Source organism: Oncorhynchus kisutch, linkage group LG23 (genome assembly GCF_002021735.2).
Source record: "Oncorhynchus kisutch isolate 150728-3 linkage group LG23, Okis_V2, whole genome shotgun sequence".
In the NCBI taxonomy this organism is placed as follows: domain Eukaryota; kingdom Metazoa; phylum Chordata; class Actinopteri; order Salmoniformes; family Salmonidae; genus Oncorhynchus; species Oncorhynchus kisutch.
Window position 1 is genome coordinate 3,371,218 of NC_034196.2, and position 21,800 is coordinate 3,393,017.

At 44.5% G+C, this 21,800-nt stretch overlaps 1 protein-coding gene across 1 annotated transcript in view; it reads left to right on the top strand.

Annotated features, from left to right (window-relative positions):
• Positions 1-4,532: 4,532 nt before the first annotated feature.
• The window catches only part of itga1 (integrin, alpha 1), a 108,335-nt gene continuing 91,067 nt past the window's right edge, over positions 4,533-21,800 (top strand). The window contains exon 1 of the mRNA XM_031802717.1: positions 4,533-4,874. Within this exon, the coding sequence (XP_031658577.1) occupies positions 4,832-4,874 (43 nt within the window). The 5' untranslated portion in view covers positions 4,533-4,831. The remainder of the gene's footprint in view (positions 4,875-21,800) is intronic.

The window sequence follows — 21,800 nt, forward strand, 5'->3', positions numbered from 1 at the left end:
GGGTTATTCGGCTGTCCTCATAGGAGAACCCTTGTTAGTTCCAGGTAAAAAGAGGGTTCTACCTGAAGCCAAAATGTTTCTACCTTGAACCAAAAAGGGTTATTCGGCTGTCCTCATAGGAGAACCCTTGTTAGTTCCAGGTAAAAAGAGGGTTCTACCTGAAGCCAAAATGTTTCTACCTTGAACCAAAAAGGGTTATTCGGCTGTCCTCATAGGAGAACCCTTGTTAGTTCCAGGTAAAAAGAGGGTTCTACCTGAAGCCAAAATGTTTCTACCTTGAACCAAAAAGGGTTATTCAGCTGTCCTCATAGGAGAACCCTTGTTAGTTCCAGGTAAAAAGAGGGTTCTACCTGAAGCCAAAATGTTTCTACCTTGAACCAAAAAGGGTTATTCGGCTGTCCTCATAGGAGAACCCTTGATAGTTCCAGGTAAAAAGAGGGTTCTACCTGAAGCCAAAATGTTTCTACCTTGAACCAAAAAGGGTTATTCGGCTGTCCTCATAGGAGAACCCTTGTTAGTTCCAGGTAAAAAGAGGGTTCTACCTGAAGCCAAAATGTTTCTACCTTGAACCAAAAAGGGTTATTCGGCTGTCCTCATAGGAGAACCCTTGTTAGTTCCAGGTAAAAAAAGGGTTCTACCTGAAGCCAAAATGTTTCTACCTTGAACCAAAAAGGGTTATTCAAAGGGACATGGGGACAGCCAAATAACCCTTTTAGGTTCTAGATAGCACCTTGTGTAGGTTTATACATAGGCATGTATGTCCTGGATGGCTTGGATGTTGCCCCCGGGATGTGCTGGGCAGTCCACACCTCCCTCTGTAGGACCTTCCGGTCAAGGGCGGTGGAGTTCTCATACCAGACGGTGATACAACTAGTCAGGATGCTCTCGATGGTGTAGCAGTTCGTGAGGATCTGAGGGTACATGTCAAATCTTTTCAGCCTCCTGAGGGAGAAGAGTCTCTGCCGTGTCTTCTTCAGGAATGTGCTGGTGTGAGAGGACCATGTTAAGTCCTCAGTGATGTGGATGGAGGTGTGCACCCCCGTTTCCTGTAGCCCAAGATCAGCTCCTTGGGCTTGCTGATGGTGAGGGAAAGGTTGTTGTCCTAGCACCACACTGCCAGGTCTCTGACCTCCTCCCTGTGGGCTGTCTTGTCGCCGTTTGTGATCAGGCCTACCACCGTAGAGTCACCAGCAAACTTGATGATGTAGTTGTGCATGGCAACACAGTCATGTGTAAACAGGGAGTACAGGAGGGGGCTAAGCACACAACCCAGGAGGGGTCCCTTGTTGAGGGTCAGCGTGGTGGAGGTGTGGTTGCCTACTCTCACCACCTGGGGTCAGCCCTTCAAGATCCAGTTGCAGAGAGAGGGAGATGTTCAGTCCCAGGGTCCCGAGCTTGGTGACGAGCTTGGAGGGCACTCTGGTCTTGAACACTGAGCTGTAGTCAATGATCAGTATTCTCCCATACTGTAGGTATTGCTTGTCTCGTAGAGTGATGTTGGCGATTCATTCCCTAAAAGATGTTTCCTGTTTATTTTTGTTTGAAAAGTGCGTTTCAAACAAACTGTCTAAATAACGTTCCTAAAAGTTCAAAGGTGAAAACAAATCTGATCTGGAAATAGTCGCAAAGGACATTCAGTAGGAATCTCTCTGCTTTATTTCATACTGAGTTGTCAGAACGTAGTTTGAAGTCTTTACCATCCATGTCCCCTGTGTAGTAAAAAGGTCAGTGACTCAACATCCACCTTGAGCTGAACAGGGTTTCGCTAGCTGTGCTATTCGCCTGTAACAGGGAGTGGATGGCGGGTTTTCAACAACGGTCAGAGAGAGAGACATGAAAGAGAGACATGAAAGCAGTAAATCAATTTTTTAAAATGAATGAATAGACTCTTAGAAAGCAGACTTCTTACTGTCTCTTCTTCTTCCTTGTCATGGCTAATTAGATTATTTGATTCAGAGAAGGGAACTTCCTCTGCTCTATCTATCTTCCGTCTTTAGTTATTCACATTAACTATGAGTTTATTGTTTTATGAGTGAGATTCTGATTGACTTCTTCCGTAACAGGCTAGTATAATCAGCTATTAACTCACCACCAAATGACAGCTTCAAAGCTTTTCTTTGACAATCAGATCATTGGTGTCTAACAGTCTAACATGGGAATGGATGGGAACATTTGTAATTTGGGGATATGTCAAGAGAACATTGTAAACATATAACCATAAATAGCTCCAAAACAAAGTGGCGGCTGGATGGCGTAACCTCAACTAACCTGTACCCCCGCACATTGACTCGGTACTGGTACCCCCTGTTTTTCATGGTTCGGGTTAGGCCCCTTAGTTCCAGTGAAGGGAAATCTTAACGCTACAGCATACAATGACATTCTAGACAATTCTGTGCTTCCAACTTTGTGGCAAGGCCCTTTCCTGTTTTAGTATGACAATGCCCCTGTGCATAAAGCGAGGTCCCTACAGAAATGGTTTATCGAGATCGGTGTGCAAGAACTTGACTGGCCTGCTCTGTGAACCTTTGGGATGAATTGGGACGCCGACTGCGAGCCAGGCCTAATCGCCCAACACCAGTGCCCGACCTCACTAACACTCTTGCGGCTGAAATGGAAGCAATTCCCCGCAACAGTGGTCCAAAATTCTTTGAGGAAAACCTGAAGAGTGGAGGTTGTCATAGCAGCAAAGGCGGGACCAACTCTATATTAACGCCCGTGACTTTTGGAATGAGATGTTTGACGAGCAGGTCTCCACATACTTTTGGTCATGTAGTGTATATAATGTACAGATTCCTTGTATGTAACCGAGTCCTAGTTGTTCAGAGATAATAAGCATATTGTTTCTGTGGCTTTTGGCTAATTCGATGACCAATATTGCTATGTCACACAAACCAAAATAATTCAATTCATTTCAAAGGATTTGCTCAGGATATGCATCGTCGATAAGCCGCCTGTAGCATGTACACCTCCTATACCACGATCCACATTCTCCATTCTGCCATCAACAGGCAGTGACAGTGGGAAGGGAAGGGGACAACATGAACACTAATCAGTGTCTTTCTTAAAATGTAGTCATGGAAGATATCTGGCGGGCTGAAGACACAGGAAATACTTTTGTCTGTGTGTGTGTGTGTGTGTGTGTGTGTGTGTGTGTGTGTGTGTGTGTGTGTGTGTGTGTGTGTGTGTGTGTGTGTGTGTGTGTGTGCGTGCTGTGCATGCACATGTGCTTGTACCTTGTATGCATGTGTGTGTCTTGTGTGTGTGTGTGTATGCTTGAGTGCATGTGTTTGGGTCACAGAATCCATGAACAGTAAATAACAGTCATCTGTAACGTGTTAACTAACAGATGCAGAGAACCTCCAGCGAATGACATCCTGTGTGTACGAAACATCTAGACATATTTATTACACGGTACTGAAATGGACACATAGTGTTCATGCCACTGAGTGATTGTAGAAACAGAGACGGGTAGCTATCTGCTAAGGTATTACCTCCCAAATGGAAAATGACAGGTCAAAATAATAGGAACACATCTCATGTAACCAGTATCCAAACACAGTCTCAATCTGTCTCAATTTGAAATGGAAACCTTCTGGAAAAAGAGGGCTAACAAGAAGAATGTCAACAATGGCGATGGGTCAGTGGTGAGTTGAAGGTTGCCACTTCTACTGTTTCTGCGGCTGCATGTTCTCTTATGAGATTTTAACAACAGGAGGTAATCACAATCTCGCCTGGAATCCAAACTGATATACTCCAAAACAGAACATATCAGTTTGGGTTCCAGGCTAATCCCAAACCCCTCATACCACTACTTTATGGATGTTGTTCCCTGTCTACCATGTAAAATATGTGCACGCATGACTGTAAATTGCTTTGGACAAAAGCATCTGCTAAATGTCATATATTATTATATAATTTTTTTAAACTCTCTTCTCCAGAACAGGTGTAGTGAATTAACTGTCAGTAGGGTTGTGAAAGTCAACCATACTGTGTACATGCTAGTCATAACTCCATAAGCCAGGAGCACGCCCCAACACCTGAATCTAAAGCTAATGTTATCCTGTAATTGCAGCTCAGAAAGTACAGAAATGGTTATTCGTCCAGATTGTGTTTATCGATGAGGTGGTGGTAAATGTGATGTTCTTTAAACAACAATGATAGAGCTATTTCCTCAAAACCAAACCAAAGCATGACTGAAGGATGATTATAGCTGGCAAAATATTTTGAGTGACATGGTTCCATCATGTGAGCTCCATTGCTTTTCTTACTGTCAAGTTTATAGAAAGGTTGAAATCACCTGCAATTTTTTTCATCACTTTACAAGACCTGGCAAGGAAATGTCTTTTGAATTATATATTGGCTATGGATAACACTAATGGTGGTGATTTGGATTGGTGGTGATTCCCCATTCCAAAGTAACTACTCTTATATACAGAGTCAGACCTCGCTGTCATAGTTTTTTTTGCAGGATAAGATTTGCCCATGGGTTGGCTTGGCAAGCCAACTCCCACAAACTTGTTCTCCCTGCCCGGTCCACTCCACGCAGTAGCCTACGCAGCAGCAGAGGATATGGAGCGGTGACGTGCCACTGAACAGAAGAATAACACTTATTTTTTTAAACGGAATAAGTTTAGGTTTAGTGGCACTTACAGGGTTCCTCTTGTACTTCAAACGCAGATGCTAGAATACAGGAAATGTCAGGCGAATTCTCAGAGTAGTTCAGTCACCCCTCGCGCCTCTAGAGAGATCTGTCTTCAGTTGAATATTGCGCGTCAGACGGGAAGGGTCGAAGAATACCGCTCCTGTCGCCCTGGAGACCGATGATACCAAGATGCTCGGGCGAATGCAGTATATTAAATTAACGACAGCACTCGGTAAGTGAGCTTTACTCGAATATGCATGTTATTACAAGCGAACAGTCCATCGTGCCGTGCGCGCATGGTTTACCTTACATGGTCTAGGTTCTATTGTGCGCATCCGACGGGCACAAATCATTAGGTGTTCTATATTATTTATGAGTAATCGTGACCCATTAAAGCATCCATTAGTTGTAAGTGACTTTTGGATTGGATTGACCCCTTTTTAACCTGAAGGTTAAGCAAGTTCATCACGTGCACTGCCATGGTTTATTAGAATAGACCTCAGAATCTAACGGTTTTGAAATGGTCCTTTTCGGCCGGTATAAATGTTTCTCTGGTGAATATGATAGTGGGACATGTACGCATATCCTATTCCTTCCCATGTCTAACTATGGGAATCCACTGCAATTAGACCCTAATTCTTTCAGCTCTGTTTGGGACATTTTAAGAGAGAACAACGCTACCTGTAAATCTGGACACAGAAGTTAAGTCATCATGAGTGATGATCAGATCAAGTCAAATCAAATTGTATTTGTCACATGCGCCAAATACATCTGGTGTAGACCTTACAGCGAAATGCTTCCATACAAGCCATTAACCAACAATCCAGTTTTAAGAAAAAATAGCTACAAAAAATCTGAAATAAAACTAATAAAAAATAAAGAGCAGCAGTAAAGTGAAGGGGCACCGGTTAATCTAGGTAATTGAGGTAATATGTTGTTGTGTCTTTGGCTATGCCGGATTAAGTGATATGACATGCTATGCTGTAAAATAATTTCTCCGTAATTAATATTACCTGATTGAGCTAATCATGTAAATGTAATTAACTAGAGAGTCGGGGCACCACAAAATAATATTTATTGAGCTGTCATCTTCCGAATAAACTCTTAAAGACCTCGTAATATTTTACATCAATAGCAGTCAATATTAATCGTCACCTTAATTCAGTCTCATCTGAAAGTTGCAAATTCTTGTTTATATGCACGGACCCTGGCTAACAAGTTGAATCAGCAATACAAAATTGGGTTTAATTATTTATTTACTAAATACCTAACTAATCACACAGAATTACACATACACATAATTAAATCATAACTTGATTATGTCCTAAAGGAAAACGTCCCTTGGCAGTTGCCATACTAGGCAGTGATGCTCCTATGGTGCAGCTGTATAATATCCTTATGAGGATCTGAGGACCTATGCCAAATCCAAGTCTCCTGAGGGGGAATAGGTTTTGTCGTGCCCTCTTCACAACTGTCTTGGTGTGACAGTTTGTTGGTGATGTGGGCACCAAGGAACTTGAAGCTCTCAACCTGCTCCACTACAGCCCCATCGATGAGAATGGGGGCGTGCTCGGTTCTCCTTTTCCTGTAGTCCACAATCATCTCCTTTGTCTTGATCACATTTAGGGAGAGGTTGTTGTCCTGGCACCACACGACCAGGTCTCTGACCTCCTCCCTATAGGCTGTCTCATTGTTGTCAGTGATCAGGTCTACCACTGTTGTGTCATCGGCAAACTTAATGATGGTGTTGGAGTCGTGCCTAGCCATGCAGTCATGAGTGAACAGAGAGTACAGGAGGGGACTGAGCACACACCCCTGAGGGGCCCACGTGTTGAAGATCCACTTGGCGGATGTGTCGTTACCTCCCTTTACCACCCGGGGGCTGCCCGTCAGGAAGTCCAGTATCCAGTTGCACAGGGAGGTGTTTAGTCCCAGGGTCCTTAGCTTAGTGATGAGGTTTGCGGGAACTATGGTGTTGAACACTGAGCTATAGTCAATGAATAGCATTCTCACATATGTGTTCCTTTTGTCCAGGTGTGAAAGGCCAGTGTGGAGTGCAACAGAGATTGCATCATCTGTGGATCTGTTGGGCCGGTATGCAAATCGGAGTGGGTCTAGGGTTTCTGGGATAATGGTGTTGATGTGAGCTATGACCAGCCTTTCAAAGCCCTTCTTGGCAACAGACGTGAGTGCCACGGGTCGGTAGTCATTTAGGCAGGTTACCTTAGTGTTCTTTTGGCACAGGGACTATGGTGGTCTGCTTGGAAGATGTTGGTATTACAGACTCGGACAGGGCGAGGTTGAAAATGTCACTGAAGACACTTGCCAGTTGGTCAGAGCATGCTCGGAGTACACGTCCTGGTAATCCGTCTGGCCCTGAGTTCTTGTGAATGTTGACCTGTTTGAAAGTCTTACTCACATCGGCTACGTAGAGCGTGATCACACAGTCGTCCGGAACAGCGGATGCTCTCATGCATGTTTCAGTGTTACTTGCCTCGAAGCGAGCATAGAAGTAATTTAGTTCATCTGGTAGGCTCGTGTCAATGGGCAGCTCGCGGCTGTGTTTCCCTTTGTAGTCTGTAATAGTTTGCAAGCCCTGCCACAGTTCACCAGCGGGTTCAGCTGCCACTCCTTGAAAGCGGCAGCTGTACCCTTTAGCTCAGTTTGGATGTTGCCTGTAATCCATGGCTTCTGGTTTGGGCATATACATACAGTCACTATGGGGACGACGTCATTGATGTACTTATTGATGAAGCTAGTGACTGATGTGGTGTACCCCTCAATGCTATCGGAAGAATCCCGGAACATATTTCATTTAACCACTATCTTATTGACCCAGTCACTGGTGCTTCCTGCATTAGTTTTTGCTTGTAAGCATGAATCAGGAGGATATAATTATGGTCAGATTTGCCAAATGGAGGGTGAGGGAGGGCTTTGTACGTGTCTTTGTGTGTGGAGTAAAGCTGGTCTAGAGTTTTTTTCCCATCTGGTTGCACATTTTAACATGCTGGTAGAAATGAGGTAAAACGGATTTAGGTTTCCCTGCATTAAAGTCCAAGGCCACTAGTAGCACCGCCTCTGGATGAGCGTTTTCCTGTTTGCTCATTGAGTGCGGTCTTAGTGCCAGCATCGGTTTGTGGTGGTAAATAGACAGCTACAAAGAATATAGATGAAAACTCTCTTGGTAGATAGTGCGGTGCCTAATTGAGCAGTTGAGTCAGTGGTGCAACTGACTGTGAGAAACAGTGAACCTGTATGAGTGTAGCCTCTAGAACTGGTTCTTATTAACTGTTATTATGTCTTAGGGAAGAATATTGATATAATACGCATTCTTTTTTTTTGTTGCCAAAATGTTGATGGCCTGTATTTTCGAGTACAAACCGTTTACTGTGTATGATAACTGGGAAAAATTGGGAACACACCTCCAATAAATAATCTGAAGTGAATTAAATGAAGTTCCTGTGTGGTGTTAGTCCACAGCCAGACCTCATGTCATGCAACCAGGTGTGGTGTTTCTGACACTGCCAGTGAAGACCAATTATTGAACATTTTGGAAATAGATATGCCTGTTACTGGTATTGGGAAGTCCCTCAGTGACTGAGCACTCCGTTATAAATCCAGCAGTACTGAATTAACTTCTCCGGTCATGTTCTTGTAGTGCAAAAAGGGAGGAAAGTACCAACAACATATTGGAGACTGGGCCTGCCTCCCTGGCACCTACTGTATATGTTCCTTATATTGTGCCCTACTTTTGACCAGAGCCCTATGGGCCTTGGTCAAATGTAGTGCACTATATAGGGAAGACGGTGCCATTTGGGACACAACCTGGAACTGGGTCTGAAACCCTGAAACGCTCCTCTGTTTCTGTAAAGCCAACTCTGACTCTCAGATTCCTACGCTCACATGTGATGCAGGCCCGTGACCATCATTAGAGAATTGAGTTAGATATGCAGCTGGAGATAGAGGCTCACATTAGCAGCTATCACATCACACCAAGGCTGAGTCCCAAATGGCACCCTATTCCCCATGGGCCCTGGTCAAAAGTAGTACACTATATAAAGAATAGAGAATAGCCATTTGGGAAAGGGACACGGACTAAGAGTTTCCCTGTAACCTCTGGGTCCCATCCCCACTGACCACCTACTACACACCCAGGCAGCCTCAGTCCTTGCATTACAGCCTGGGGAGAGCTAGAAATGCTCATTCTGCTGCAAAACGTTTTCCATTCCATGCTCTAATGAAACTGACCCGAGACTGCTATAGTCCAGATGGAACACAGCCACAGCTATAGTAGTGGGAAAACGTCTTCCATACATGCCCTCACATCGACTCGGTACTGGTACCCCATGTACATAGCCAAGTTATCGTCACTCATTCTGCTGCAAAACGTCTTCCATACATGCCCTCACATCGACTCGGTACTGGTACCCCATGTACATAGCCAAGTTATCGTCACTCATTCTGCTGCAAAACGTCTTCCATACATGCCCTCACATCGACTCGGTACTGGTACCCCATGTACATAGCCAAGTTATCGTCACTCATTCTGCTGCAAAACGTCTTCCATACATGCCCTCACATCGACTCGGTACTGGTACCCCATGTACATAGCCAAGTTATCGTCACTCATTCTGCTGCAAAACGTCTTCCATACATGCCCTCACATCGACTCGGTACTGGTACCCCATGTACATAGCCAAGTTATCGTCACTCATTCTGCTGCAAAACGTCTTCCATACATGCCCTCACATCGACTCGGTACTGGTACCCCATGTACATAGCCAAGTTATCGTCACTCATTCTGCTGCAAAACGTCTTCCATACATGCCCTCACATCGACTCGGTACTGGTACCCCATGTACATAGCCAAGTTATCGTCACTCATTCTGCTGCAAAACGTCTTCCATACATGCCCTCACATCGACTCGGTACTGGTACCCCATGTACATAGCCAAGTTATCGTCACTCATTCTGCTGCAAAACGTCTTCCATACATGCCCTCACATCGACTCGGTACTGGTACCCCATGTACATAGCCAAGTTATCGTCACTCATTCTGCTGCAAAACGTCTTCCATACATGCCCTCACATCGACTCGGTACTGGTACCCCATGTACATAGCCAAGTTATCGTCACTCATTCTGCTGCAAAACGTCTTCCATACATGCCCTCACATCGACTCGGTACTGGTACCCCATGTACAGAGCCAAGTTATCGTCACTCATTCTGCTGCAAAACGTCTTCCATACATGCCCTCACATCGACTCGGTACTGGTACCCCATGTACATAGCCAAGTTATCGTCACTCATTCTGCTGCAAAACGTCTTCCATACATGCCCTCACATCGACTCGGTACTGGTACCCCATGTACAGAGCCAAGTTATCGTCACTCATTCTGCATTTATTATTACATTTATTTTTACAGGTTTTACTTTTCTATTATTTCTCTATTTCCTTTCTCTCTGTAAGTAAGCATTTCACTGTTAGTCTACACCTGTTGTTTTCAAAGCGTGTGACAAATAACGTTTATTTGTATTTTTAATTTGACACCTCCCCTTCTTGGAATAATAACCGTGTGAGGAGCTTTGTTTAATGGTTCCTAGCTACTCTTCCTGAGTATTGGTCTCGTCTATGGCCTTGTACCCCTCTGTGAGCTGCCTGATTGTTTATGAACGAGAGGGGCTGGGCAGGAGCATACTGGTTGGGACCATACTGACAATTCTCATGTTGTACTAGGAGAGCTGTTCCAGCATGGCTCAGGGGCCCACATCTGGTTACTGCGGTGGCAGCATTTAAACCTAACGCTAACAGAGATGGGAGTGCAGGTGTTTGGTTTAGGACCTGGAGGAGAGCTCATCTGGCTTCAATCAGAGGTGTGTGGGACTGGAACAAGTCAACTTACTCTGGACACTTGAAAACACACACACACACACACACACACACACACACACACACACACACACACACACACACACACACACACACACACACACGCACATTACACCATGACATTCATGGGGGAGGGTGGACTCTATGTTGAAAGCAAGAGCTTTGCAAATACTTTTTTTATGGGCCTAATAATAAAGACGTAATTTAAACTGTGAACAATTATTACCTTTAATTGTGGCGTGAACACCAGTCATGGTATTTTCATTTGATTGTCAAACAAATCCCTTTAAAAAAGTAGGCAACCTGTCCATGTTCCTGCGCCATTTAATGAATGGAAATAGACATCTGTTACAAAACACCAAAAAGTATGCCTACTGACAGCGATTGCCATTGATTAGGCCTGCATTAATTGATGCGTTTTGCTGACAAATGTACCTTTTTGTTGTAGCCTGAAAAGTTTGGACACCTGAAATGGGGCTGAAACTGTCCCGGGGAAAAAACGGGATGGTCACCTTAACACACATGGTCAACTTACTAGACTAGGCTACAATTGTTAATCGACTAGCTGGGCTGTAATCGACTAGCTGGGCTGTTCCCCCGGACCCCGTATGTAGGGACTTATACAATGCTTGAAGAAGGCTATTGAACTTGACATTTGTGTCTGTCTTTATTCTTTTCTCCAATATATCGTACTGGAACATGGTATCAGAAGTGTCTCGAAACCCACACGTTTGTTATTTTTGTAGCTGTAGTATCTGTGATCTACATCTGTTTATATGAGTTACTGTGCTGTTACTAAGCAGTAATGTATTACGACAGTGTTATGTTACTACACCTAACAGGAAATGCACATGCACACTATTGTGCCGGGGGCTGTAGAGCACGAGAGGTTTTGACTAAACTAAACTAATTGTACTCCCGTCTCCTGCCTGGTCATTTCTCCACAACACAAATATTACAGTAGTTAAGTTACAGTAGTTACGTTCCATATGTGAACACAGGCCGTTTCTTACTGCTAACGTTAGTCACACCACTGATCAACTCGTTGTTAGCTGGCTAGCTAGCATCACTACCTACCTCGATGGCTGACGGCAAAGAGATCTCCTATTCCATCGCTGTGGCAGCGAACATTCCGCCACCAAATCCCATGGTTCTCACAGGGGACTGGAATACTAATTGGGACAACTTCAGGGATGAATTCGAGGACTATGCGCTGGCGACCGGTCTACATGAGAAACCCAACGAGGTCCAAGCGGCAACTCTGAGGAGCTTAATGGGCAGCGAATGCAGGCCTATCTACCGGCACAATCTCGCCCTCACAGCACAACAACAGGGTGATGGCCACACTGGATGCATTGGAGAATTACTTCAAACCCACCAGGAACGTCATTTACGAGCAGTTTGTTTCTGGAAGCTGCAAACAGGAAGAGGGTGAGTCAGTACACAACTGTGTAACCCGTTTGAGAGAAAGATACGCTACTTGTGAATATGAGGGATTGAAAGATGAACTGATTCGTGACAAATATTCCTGGGAATTTCAAATGAGGACGCGTGCCGGCATCTACTAAGAGTGAGAGGCTTAACATTAGTAACTGCCATGGAAGTGTGCTGCACTGCTGAAGTCACTGACATGAGAATGAGAGCAATGGAAATCGAAACCCCACACACCAACGTTGATACTGTTCACGCTGTTGCCAGGCAGACATTCAGACAAACCAATCAAACGGTGGACACAGACCACCCCATAGCATGCAAATACTTTGGAAATGCACACGCACGAGGCAAAGAGCACTGCCCTGCCGATGGAAAAACCACACAGAGCTTGTGGAACCAATAATCACTTTGCAAAAGTGTGTCTCAAAAGCAAAAGAAGAGGGAGTGGGGGCAAGATTAACTGTGTTGATGATGTCACTCAGTGAAAGTGACATTTACATGCACGAATCCGTTGGGGCTGTACACTCGAGGGAAGAAATGGTTTGTGACACTACGATTACACAACAAGATGCAAAAATGTCACCTGGATTCCTGTGCTACGTGCAATGTAATAAGCTATAAAGACAAATCTTTTGCCCAGAGATACTAGACTAAAGCTGTACTCAGGAGAACTAATGAGCTCTATGGACATCTTTGAGACCGAATGTGTTATTCAAACACAAGCTGGAGTTTGAGATTGTGAAAACCAGTCAACATCCTCTCCTCTCAGACTCTACATGCAAATGCCTGGGACTGATGCAGTTCACCGTAGCAAATGACCTGCACATCGTGGAGCATGTCCAGCATGGACCCCTGTCCAAAGAACAGCTACTCAGCAGATATGACAATGTATTCAATGGGCCCGTTGAATCAGTACCTGTGGAGGTGCACTTTGAATTGGATGAGAGCTTCACTCCAGTCTAGTGTGCTCCTCGCAATGTGCCTATTGCAATGAAAGTGGCCTTGAAGGCCCAGCTGGACAAGTATGAGGCCGATGGCCACATCAACGGTTCTATGACTGAACCAACTGACTGGATCAGCAATATGGTCATAGTGAAAAAGCCAGAGAAGATGAGAAGATGAACCAAGCAATGAACCAAGCATCTGAACCAAGCACTGAAACACTCCCACGACATCATGCCAACACTGGAGGATGTCCTCTACAAGCTTCCCATGGCCAGGATTTTCACCTTGGTGGATGCCCGAGATGCATTCCTTCATTGGTGGTGACAGAGACGAAAAGCAGAACGCGACCACGATGTGAAGCTCCTGGCACTGATGGAGCGCTGCCGATCAGTTAAGCTGCGCCTTGGCCTGAAGAAGCTGCAGTTCAAGGTGAAAGACGTCCACTTCCATGGCCAAATTCTCTCGGCCAAAGGCCTGAAGCCGGACCCAGACAAAGTCAGAGCGATCCTCGACATGCCAAACCCGTCTGATGCAAAAGGAGAGCAGCGTCTCATCGGCTTTGCAAACTATCTTGCAAAGTTCATGCCACACCTATCAGCAGTCTATGAGCTTCTGCGCTGATTGCTGGACAAAGACACACCATGGCACTGGCTACCCAAACCCAGACTATTTGCATTCTTCCCCCTCTTCTACGCTGCTGCTACTCTCTGTTATTATCAATGGATAGTCACTTTAATAACTCTACCTACATGTACATATTACCTCAGTTACCATGACGCCGGTGCCCCCACACATTGACTCTGTACCGGTACCCCCTGTATATAGCCCCACTATTGTTATTTACTGCTGCTCTTTCACTAATTATTTGTTATTCTTTCTCTTACTTTTTTTTAGGTATTTTCTTAAAACTGCATTGTTGTTAAGGGCTTGTAAGTAAGCATTTCACTGTCCTACTCGGCGCATGTGACAAATAAAATTTGATTTGATTTGAAACACGAGACTGCAGTGCAGGAGATGACATCTCTGGCTTCCTCCATGCCAGTGTTGCGCTACTACGACGTCACGAAGCCTGTCAAAATCCAGAACAACTCCAGCCAAAGCGGACTTGTATTCTGCCTTATCCAGGAAGGCCAGCACGTTGCGTTTGAAGCGAGAGCACTCACCGCCACCGAACAAAACTATGCACAAATTGAGAAAGAGTGCCTCAGCATTGTCTTCTCCTGCTGGTCACTGCTGAAACGGACCACAAACCACTCATTGATATATTCAGTAAATCTCTTCTCAACGCGCCAAAGGGCTTCAAAGCATGCTCCTGACTCTGCAAAACTACAGCCTGAAGGTAATCTACAAGCCAGGACCAGATATGTACATTAGTGAGACACTGAGCAGGGCAACAGCACAATGTACAGGCAGAGACACTGCCTATCAGCGGCATGCCATCTGTTCGCCACAGCAGGAACAACAAGATGTTCAACAAATCAATCAGGCAGACTACTTAAACGTGACAGATCACTGCCTAGCCCAGATCAGGCAACACACTGACAAGGACGAACACCTACAGTCACTGAAGTCCATGGTCCTCACAGGTTGGCCGTACCTGAAATAGGAGACACCTTTCACAGTGAGAGATTACTGGGCCTTTCGAGATGAGATCAGCGTGCAAAATGGCATCTTGTTCGGAGGTCAGAAGATCATTATCCCCAAATCACTACGTCCAGAGATGCTTACCCGCATACACTCCAGTTTTAGGTGACGCATGCTACCGCCAGACATGTGAAACATTCTACTGGCCAAACATTCAAGCAGAAATGAAAGACTTTGTCAGCAGCTGTACCACATGCAACGAGTACCCTCATGAACAGCCAAAGGAAACCATCATGTCACACAAACTTCCCACAAGGGCCTGGCAAATCGTCAGCATGGACTTATTCATCCACGGACAAAAGGACTATCTTGTCATTGTTGATCACTACTCTGACTTTTGAGAAATTGAACTCTGACTTGTCTACAGAGACGAAGAAGGTCGCAGTTTGGAAGGCAGGGCCAACCTGACAAGGTCAGCACGGACAATGGCCCACAATTCACTAAAAAGTTCAAGTGTTTCGCCTCAGAATGGGCGTTTGACCACATGACCACCTCTCCAAGACACCCAAAGGCAAATGCAAAGCAGAGTCAGCTGTCAAGATTGCAAAAAACCTATTACACAGGGGCTTGCATGACAGCAACGACCCCTGGAAAGCCATCTTACAGTTGAGGAACACCCACCGAAAACATAGACAGCAGCCCAGCGCAACACCTTCTGAGGACTACCATCCCCGTAGCTAACAAGCTACTTGAGCCCTGCGACATGGTCACGGACAAACTGCACCACAGAAAGCAGCTCTCTAAGTGCTTCTATGACTGGATGGCTCGAGACCTACCAGAGCTGGAGGTGGGTGAAACGATAAGGATGAATCCGCTGCTGAGAGACATACAGAACTTTGGAGGCTGGGCAAGTGCTTATACAGAGTTGCACCACATTCTTACCGGGTGGATGTTGGTGGCTCCCTCTATCGTCGCAATCGGGTGGATCGCACGTAGCAGAGCAGACAACAAACCATATGTCTGTCAACTGAAGTCTATGCAAAGAGAATCCTCAGCATTCTTTAGAGGAGTGACATTTTCCCTTCGCCATATTTCAGCTTGTGTGTATAGGCACTACAGTGTATCTATCTCTACTCCCCTAGATAAAATGGACAGTCTACATTTATTTCACTGTCTGAAGGCTGATTTATGTATGGAACGCTGCTGCAGCTGATTTGATTAAATTACCAATTCACTGGCTGTTAGAAGATAAGTGGGGTCAGTTTGTCTTTAGACATTAGTGCTCTGGCTGAATTTATGAGTCTGGAAAAAAGGAGACTGGCTGAATCCACAGACCCACAGCAAATGATTGCAACCGTTGCCAATTTGATATGCACTGAATATGCCAAAAATAGGATAATATAATTTGTTTTAATCTGGTGAACTCCACTCCATTGCCTCATGCAATGGAACCAAGGAAGTAGTCCCAAAAGTTAAAATCGCCCATCTGGCACTCTAGGCAGGTTCAACAAAGGTATTAGAAAGAATTTCAACCCAGGTCAGGGTATAACAGAAGAGGGGGAGAGGGAACGATAGTCAAGCTTTGTCCAACAGAAAAATGGCCAATCCCTCACCATAACCATGGTCCTGGTATTGGGAGTCCCTCCTCTGCCCTCAACCAGCACTCTAGGCAGGCCAAATCAAACTATATACAGTTGAAGTCTGAAGTTTACATACACCTTAGCCAAATACATTTAAACTCAGATTTTCAAAACTCCTGACATTTAATCCTTGTAAAATTCCCCATCTTAGGTCAGTTAGGATCACCAGTTTATTTTAAGAATGTGAAATGTCAGAATAATAGTAGAGATAATGATTTATTTCAGCTTTTATTTTTTTCATCACATTCCCGGTGGGTCAGTAGTTTACATACACTCAATTAGAATTTGGTAGCATTGCCTTTAAATTGTTTAACTTGGGTCAAACGTTTTGGGTAGCCTTCCACAAGCTTCTCACAATAAGTTGGGTGAATTTTGGCCCATTCCTTCTGACAGTGCTGGTGTAACTGAGTCAGGTTTGTAGGCCTCCTTGCTCGCACACGCTTTTTCAGTTCTGCCCACAAATTTTCCATAGGATTGATGTCAGGGCTTTGTGTTGGCCACTCCAATACTTAGACGTTGTTGTCCTTAAGCCATTTTGACACAACTTTGGAAGTATGCCTGGGGTCATTGTCCATTTGGAAGACCCATTTGCTTTAACTTCCTGACTGATGTCTTGAGTTGCTTCAATATATCCACATAATTTTCCTGCCTCATGATGCCATCTATTTTGTGAAGTGCACCAGTCTCTCCTGCAGCAAAGCACCCCCACGACATGATGCTGCCACCCCCGTGCTTCAAGGTTGGGATGGTGGTCTTCAGCATGCAAGCCTCCCCCTTTTTCCTCCAAACATAACGATGGTCATTTTGGCCAAACAGTTCTATTTTTGTTTCATCAGACTAGGTGACATTTCTCCAAAAAGTACGATCTTTGTCCCCATGTGCAGTCTGGCTTTTTTTATGGCGGTTTTGGCGCAGTGGCTTCTTCCTTGCTGAGCGGCCTTTCAGGTTATATCGATATGGGACTTGTTTTACTGTGGATATAGATACTTTTGTACCTGTTTCCTCCAGCATCTTCACAAGGTCCTTTGCTGTTGTTCCTGAGCAGTATGATGGCTGCGTGGTCCTATGGTGTATATACTTGCATACTATTGTTTGTACAGATGAACTAGGTATCTTCAGGCATTTGGAAATTGCTCCCAAGGATGAACCAGACTTGTGGAGGTCTACCATTTGTTTCTGAGGTCTTGGCTGATTTATTTTGATTTTCCCATGATGTCAAGCAAAGAGGCACTGAGTTTGAAGGTAGGCCTTGAAATACATCCACAGGTACACCTTAAACTGACTCAAATGATGTCAATTAGCCTATCAGAAGCTTCTAAAGCCATGACATAATTTTCTGGAATTTTCCAAGCTGTTTAAAGGCACAGTCAACTTAGTGTATGGAAACTTCTGACCCACTGGAATTGTGATAAGTGAAATCAAATGTCTGTAAACAATTGTTGGAAAAATGACTTGTGTCATGCACAAAGTAGATGTCCTAACTGACTTGCCAAAACTATTGTTTGTTAACAAGAAATGTGTTGAGTGGTTGAAAAACGAGTTTTAATGACTCCAACCGAAGTGTATATAAACGTCTGACTTAAACCGTAGCTACTTGAAAGAAAGCAAATAGTATTTGAACCCAGGTCTGATGAGAGGGAGTAATGGTCCAGCTTTGTCCAACAGACAGACATCCACTTCCTTCCCTTACCCAAACCAGGACATTGGCAGTCTCCCCTCTCTCCCCTCTGCGTGGTCGGTCGTAAATCCAGAGAATCCCCTGACGGATGCTCCAGATCTCCCAGAAGACCTCACTCTGAATCGACTCTCTCCATACTTGGAGCTTAAAAAAAAAACATTCCTTTACTGTCCGTTTGACGGGCCGAACCACTGTCTTCTGTCTTCTCTTTTATCGGCCTAAATGAAACACTGGAAGCAAGAAGCTTATTGTTTCTTACAACAAGTATTTTTTGTTGTTGTGAGAACCAAAAACTAGATATCAGGAAGGTTTTATTTGTGAGGTTACATCAATGTGGTCACAGAAACGAAATATGAGAACTGAAATATCAGAATACATATGACTTGATGTGATCTATAACCAGTAAACAAATAACGTGTAAATAGTGAAACAAGACATCGGGTAAAATATCCAAGAAAATGTGCATCCAGGGGGTAGTATCTACTTTAACAAGCATGGAAATGACCTAATGACCTAATGATCAAACATCACTGTTAATACATGCCAACATAGTATCTACTGTAACAAGCATGGAGTTTGACTCCTGGAAGCAGATCCTATGTATTCACAGATCTCATACACAGCTGGTGTTTGCAAAGCTTTTAAGAGCCCGGAATAGTAATGTTTCCCATTACCTTGTGGAAGTGTTTAGCTTTGGAATATCAAACACCAAATGACCTAATGATCCAACATCACTGTTAGTACATGCCAACATACACAAGTACTGGCTTGAAAAGCAGCTAACTATAATACTTGAAGGAATTTAATGTCTATACACATAATTGATTCAGAACTATCAAAACGTTTGCAAAATATAACAATCGTGCTGTGAGGAAACCTAAACCTCAAGTGAGTTGTCAGATGAACATCTGTTTTTGTGTATCACGATGTTGATATACTGTTACTTTATGTTCATTGACAGTGATGGTTAGTAGATAGAAGATCAAGAAAAGTGCTACTGCCGCTTCCTATTGCTGAGGTAGCTGTAAGGCTATCAAGCAAAGGAAGAATTCTGAGTGCAGGCAGTATGTTTATGTACACAGTTGTAATCGTTTTGTTGTTTTGCTGGCAGATTGTGGGTTGTGGGTATATCAGATATGGCAGGGGCACAAGTTTCCATCAAGTTAACAAATACACACTGTAGTTTGGCAGTAGACACAAGCAGGAACGTCGCTGGCTCGCACCATAAAAATAATTGCCTATCCACAGACTGGATAAATCTCATCCAACGCTTGTTTAAGGCTAACCGAGAGCCTTTCCTACGTTTGTTTATCAGTTTGTTAGTGTTTGTTAGTGCCTCTCCTCGGTGCACCACGAAATTAAACGTTTAAGATTCTTAGCATTCAACATTTCAGTTTTTGTTTGTTCCTTTGATGCTGAGTTGCAGCCAGGAGAGGAAGTGTTGAGCAGGATGCATGAATGTGTGAGAAAGCTGCAGGGGAGGCTGGCGCTGACATCGTGTGTCATCATGTTTCTTACGCATCTGTGCTCATATGCACGCGGTCAAGCCATGTCTCGACAATCACACCTCGGAGTCTGTGGTCGACGCTAGTGTTCTATGAAGTATGCCATAGCAGCATGGACACACAATGCTCTTGGACATGTAAACTCAGCTATGTAGTTCCAATCTCTCTCACACTCTGTTCTAAGAATTCTCCAGGTGTCCATGCTGGATAATTCTTAGAAGCTCATTGAGTGTGAGAGACTATGACTGGATATATAATGGCATTGTTGAATACTTGTTTTTTTTTCTTCTAGACTAGCAATTTGTTTTCAATAGCATAGATTTGTATAAACCTTGCTGTCTCTCTGACATTTGCAAAATTGTTTCAATATTCAGATTCGATCTCCAGCTGTCCCATAGTAATTAACAGACAGGCAGGCAGCTTCACTCAGCCAGTCGAAATCATGAATCAGCATCATTTATAATGATATATGCAAAGAAATGTCAATAGCAAACAGGTCAAACGAAATGAAGTGCAGGTTGTTTGCAGCCTTTCCAGCTTCAGTTTGAAGTGATTGTGCTAGCTGTGCTGTTGGCTAGCTCCTCCTCAACAACGGTGACCTTTGTCAGGTGAAATCTTCAGTTTGAAGTGATTGTGCTAGCTGTGCTGTTGGCTAGCTCCTCCTCAACAACGGTGACCTTTGTCAGGTGAAATCTTCAGTTTGAAGTGATTGTGCTAGCTGTGCTGTTGGCTAGCTCCTCCTCAACAACGGTGACCTTTGTCAGGTGAAATCTTCAGTTTGAAGTGATTGTGCTAGCTGTGCTGTTGGCTAGCTCCTCCTCAACAACGGTGACCTTTGTCAGGTGAAATCTTCAGTTTTAAGTGATTGTGCTAGCTGTGCTGTTGGCTAGCTCCTCCTCAACAACGGTGACCTTTGTCAGGTGAAATCTTCAGTTTGAAGTGATTGTGCTAGCTGTGCTGTTGGCTAGCTCCTCCTCAACAACGGTGACCTTTGTCAGGTGAAATCTTCAGTTTGAAGTGATTGTGCTAGCTGTGCTGTTGGCTAGCTCCTACTCAACAACGGTGACCTTTGTCAGGTGAAATCTTCAGTTTGAAGTGATTGTGCTAGCTGTGCTGTTGGCTAGCTCCTCCTCAACAACGGTGACCTTTGTCAGGTGAAATCTTCAGTTTGAAGTGATTGTGCTAGCTGTGCTGTTGGCTAGCTCCTCCTCAACAACGGTGACCTTTGTCAGGTGAAATCTTCAGTTTGAAGTGATTGTGCTAGCTGTGCTGTTGGCTAGCTCCTCCTCAACAACGGTGACCTTTGTCAGGTGAAATCTTCAGTTTGTAGTGATTGTGCTAGCTGTGCTGTTGGCTAGCTCCTCCTCAACAACGGTGACCTTTGTCAGGTGAAATCTTCAGTTTGAAGTGATTGTGCTAGCTGTGCTGTTGGCTAGCTCCTCCTCAACAACGGTGACCTTTGTCAGGTGAAATCTTCAGTTTGAAGTGATTGTGCTAGCTGTGCTGTTGGCTAGCTCCTCCTCAACAACGGTGACCTTTGTCAGGTGAAATCTTCAGTTTGAAGTGATTGTACTAGCTGTGATGTTGGCTAGCTCCTCCTCAACAACGGTGACCTTTGTCAGGTGAAATCTTCAGTTTGTAGTGATTGTGCTAGCTGTGCTGTTGCCTAGCTCCTCCTCAACAACGGTGACCTTTGTCAGGTGAAATCTTCAGTTTGAAGTGATTGTGCTAGCTGTGCTGTTGGCTAGCTCCTCCTCAACAACGGTGACCTTTGTCAGGTGAAATCTTCAGTTTGAAGTGATTGTGCCAGCTGTGCTGTTGGCTAGCTCCTCCTCAACAATGGTGACCTTTGTCAGGTGAAATCTTCAGTTTGAAGTGATTGTGCTAGCTGTGCTGTTGGCTAGCTCCTCTTCAACAACGGTGACCTTTGTCAGGTGAAATCTTCAGTTTGAAGTGATTGTGCTAGCTGTGCTGTTGGCTAGCTCCTCCTCAACAACGGTGACCTTTGTCAGGTGAAATCTTCAGTTTGAAGTGATTGTGCTAGCTGTGCTGTTGGCTAGCTCCTCCTCAACAACGGTGACCTTTGTCAGGTGAAATCTTCAGTTTGAAGTGATTGTGCTAGCTGTGCTGTTGGCTAGCTCCTCCTCAACAACGGTGACCTTTGTCAGGTGAAATCTTCAGTTTTAAGTGATTGTGCCAGGTGTGCTGTTGGCTAGCTCCTCCTCAACAACGGTGACCTTTGTCAGGTGAAATCTTCAGTTTGTAGTGATTGTGCTAGCTGTGCTGTTGGCTAGCTCCTCCTCAACAACGGTGACCTTTGTCAGGTGAAATCTTCAGTTTGAAGTGATTGTGCTAGCTGTGCTGTTGGCTAGCTCCTCCTCAACAACGGTGACCTTTGTCAGGTGAAATCTTCAGTTTGAAGTGATTGTGCCAGCTGTGCTGTTGGCTAGCTCCTCCTCAACAATGGTGACCTTTGTCAGGT